The sequence below is a fragment of the Galeopterus variegatus genome, unplaced genomic scaffold (assembly GCF_000696425.1).
Source record: "Galeopterus variegatus unplaced genomic scaffold, G_variegatus-3.0.2 Scaffold4173, whole genome shotgun sequence".
Classification (NCBI taxonomy): Eukaryota; Metazoa; Chordata; class Mammalia; order Dermoptera; family Cynocephalidae; genus Galeopterus; species Galeopterus variegatus.
Window position 1 is genome coordinate 2708 of NW_007730284.1, and position 2999 is coordinate 5706.

Sequence of the window (2999 nt, forward strand, 5' to 3'; positions counted from 1 at the left end):
GGCCCTGACTTTTCATATTCTTCCTAGTTCCACCTTCCTGAATTCAGGATTCTATGAATCAGTGAGCTCCAGGTTTTGGCCTTCTCTCAACCTCAGTGGCTTCTGCCAGTTCCTCAGTTAGGGTCCTCTTCTAGTTTTGCCCTTTATTTAAGACTACTCACTGTATTTGTGGGTTTTACTTTTTAAATTGAAATGCTCTGTCATTTAGGGAGGATTTGCTCATAATATATATGAGGATCCAATGGTAAGTAAAAAGTAAGTAAAGATGTGAAACCGCAAATTGATAACTTCTGTTTATTTAAGATTTTACGGAAAAAGGAAAAAGTTTCAAACACTGATCTTCAGAAGTCTGCAAATAGCCAGGTAAGGTTTTCTTTGTCATATTACTTGCTAGACATCCAAGAAAGATAAATAGGAAAATATATTCAAAACTACTATAGCTGATAAATACGCAGATTGATAAAATCTTTAAAAATGTATTTGAAGGTTTTACCTAAAAAGAAGAAGAAGAAGAAGAAGAAGAAAGTTTTAGGCACTGCTAACACTCCTGAGAAGACTATGGATAGCCAGGTAAAATTGTCTTCGATATTCTGGGCACTAGGTATAGAAATAATTTGAAGGAGGAAAAGCAGTTTCTGCTTAATGTCATTTTAAGATTTCAAATCTAATCTTACGATGTTTTTGGTAGATCTTTACTGGTGATTTAGCAGTTTTCTATCTAAAATCTTATAAGGGAGCGTATTACATTCCAATTAATTGTGAATTTCTGTACTAAGTTTGATAAACACCTACGCTCTTTATTATCTGCAATTGTATCACCAAAAGATGGAAACGGGCCTAAAATAACACAGAATGACTTATAAAAGTGGAAGGGAGGTGATATTTTGGTGTAAAGTCATATCTAATATTGTAACATTTTTATGTATTATAAACTTTTATTTGTTGAATCCAGGGTCCCACACCAGTTTGTACACCAACATTTTTGGAGAAACGACAGTCTGAAGTGGCTGAAATAAACGACGATGATAAAGATAATGAAGTAGTTTTCAAACAGCCTGTATCCAGTGTAAAAGAAGAAATACAAGAGACTCAAACACGTGAACGTTCAGGGAAAAAAAGACGACGAAAAAGCAATCAGTGACTGAGTGTATTATGTACAATATTTGTTATGAAAAATGTGATTTTGTCATAAGGGATGACTTCATATTTTACTAGGTACAATGAAACACAACCATTGACAAGATCTTTGGAGGAAAAACATACCATTCACTCAAGTTAATAGGAAAGCAATCTGAGTGTATTATGTACAATATTTGTTATGAAAAATGTGATTTTGTCATAAGGGATGACTTCATATTTTACTAGGTACAATGAAACATAACCATTGACAAGATCTTTGGAGGAAAAACATACCATTCACTCAAGTTAATAGGAAAGCAATTTGTTATTTTGGCTTGCCTGCCCTTGCTGAAACACAGGTGTGCATACCAGCTTGTAGTCGGCTGGACTCAACGCTGTTTATCCTAATCTCTAGTTTGGTTTTTGTTGTTGTTAGATTTTATAGCTCTCCTTAGTTACTCTGCCTGGATAGAAGGATCACCATTAACTGCACAGTTCAGTACTAAACTGCAACCTTTTTTGTTACCACCAAATAAAGACCACCAATCTTGCTTGACCATCAAGTTTCTGATGCTCTTTAAATGTGCTTTTGTGTTAGTTAAACCAAATTTGTTAAAAACATCCATTGCTACCAAGCTTTTTTTTTATCCATTATTAAATCTTTTAAATATAAGATTCTGAGCTAAGTGTATGTGAAGAGTGGATTATGCCTTCAGAATATTTCCTGATACCTAGAAGTTTTTTAATACTTTGTATGTATTTATTGAACACATGCCTCCCTTTATGAACTGTTTGTGAACTTTGTGAGTCTGAACATCTCTCTGGTTTCCCCTTCTAGGAAAGCATCAGATGAACTTCTCCACACAGAAACATGTCTGTCATGTTTTATCTCAAGGGTCATGTGCATTCAAACACATACATGTACATGGCAAGATGAACTGAGTATTTCCTCTTTCCCAAACTACCATCTACCCACTCCACTTAGGTATGCTACAATTCATCAGCACTTAACGTGTAAGGGAATTTTGTAGTGTAACCTGGAGAAGGGAAGGGGTGATTCCATGTCATGGCCATGGACATTTTTACAAGAAACAGAGTTGAAGTTACAAGATTACAAAGAACATCTTCCTGTGGACTAGATTAGGATCTTTCAGAAGAAAATCATCAAAGTGGCATGGGTTTTATTTTCAGGTTTTGTAGGAGACAGTTTGGAATCTGGAATAGAAGCCTCCTCAACTAATAAACTACTTATGAAAGGTTTATTTAAGTAATATGGAGCATATAAGGTGAAAAAAGGGTACAACTCAAAGTCATGCAATTGGTGTGATCACAACTGTAAAAATGCATTTTTTTAAAATGAGAAGACATCAAAATACTAATGTGGAGTTACAGATTATTTTTCCTTTCCTAGTTTTAAAAATTGGTACAAGTATGTGTTGCTATTATATATAATCAGAGCAAAAACCTGCAAGGGAAAAAAAAGGGATGAGTTTCACTTGGAGCCAGACATTTCACGAGCTGCAAATTGGAGTGGCAATTGAATAAATGCCACAGAAATGGCATTTGAATGGTGAACAAATGGCAAATGAATAAACGTGACAAGTTCAAAATTGGGTTTTCTTCTATTACTAGCATTGTTTGGAATACAGTGTGGCCATATCTAAAGCAACTGATCACTATGACTGGAAATTGGCTGATTCATGGTATGAGATTTGAAAAATTCATATGCTGTGCTAATGATTCCAAAACCTCTCTTTAGTATGGCAAAGGTGTTTCTTGTTCAGACTGACTCAAGTTAGACAACTTACGGCAGCTGTCCTCTGTGCAATGACCATGTTGCACACTGCTATCCTTTGTCCAGGAGTGTTACGTATCATTTC

General features: G+C 35.1%; 1 protein-coding gene across 1 annotated transcript; it reads left to right on the forward strand.

Moving 5' to 3' along the window:
* The first annotated feature begins 431 nt into the window (after positions 1 to 431).
* LOC103602499 (MKI67 FHA domain-interacting nucleolar phosphoprotein-like) lies at positions 432 to 1154 on the forward strand. Its single transcript, XM_008586911.1, has 2 exons — positions 432 to 570; positions 953 to 1154. The coding sequence occupies exons 1-2, from the start codon at positions 475 to 477 to the stop codon at positions 1139 to 1141; spliced, it is 285 nt and encodes a 94-aa protein (XP_008585133.1). The 5' UTR covers positions 432 to 474; the 3' UTR covers positions 1142 to 1154.
* Positions 1155 to 2999: the final 1845 nt, after the last annotated feature.

Bases quoted from the DNA above. Each gene is read 5' to 3' on its own strand.
- LOC103602499 (XM_008586911.1), top strand. From the start codon at position 475: ATGTATTTGAAGGTTTTACCTAAAAAGAAGAAGAAGAAGAAGAAGAAG. The intron at 571-952 runs GTAAAATTGTCT...TGTTGAATCCAG, and splicing joins AGAAGACTATGGATAGCCAG to GGTCCCACACCAGTTTGTAC.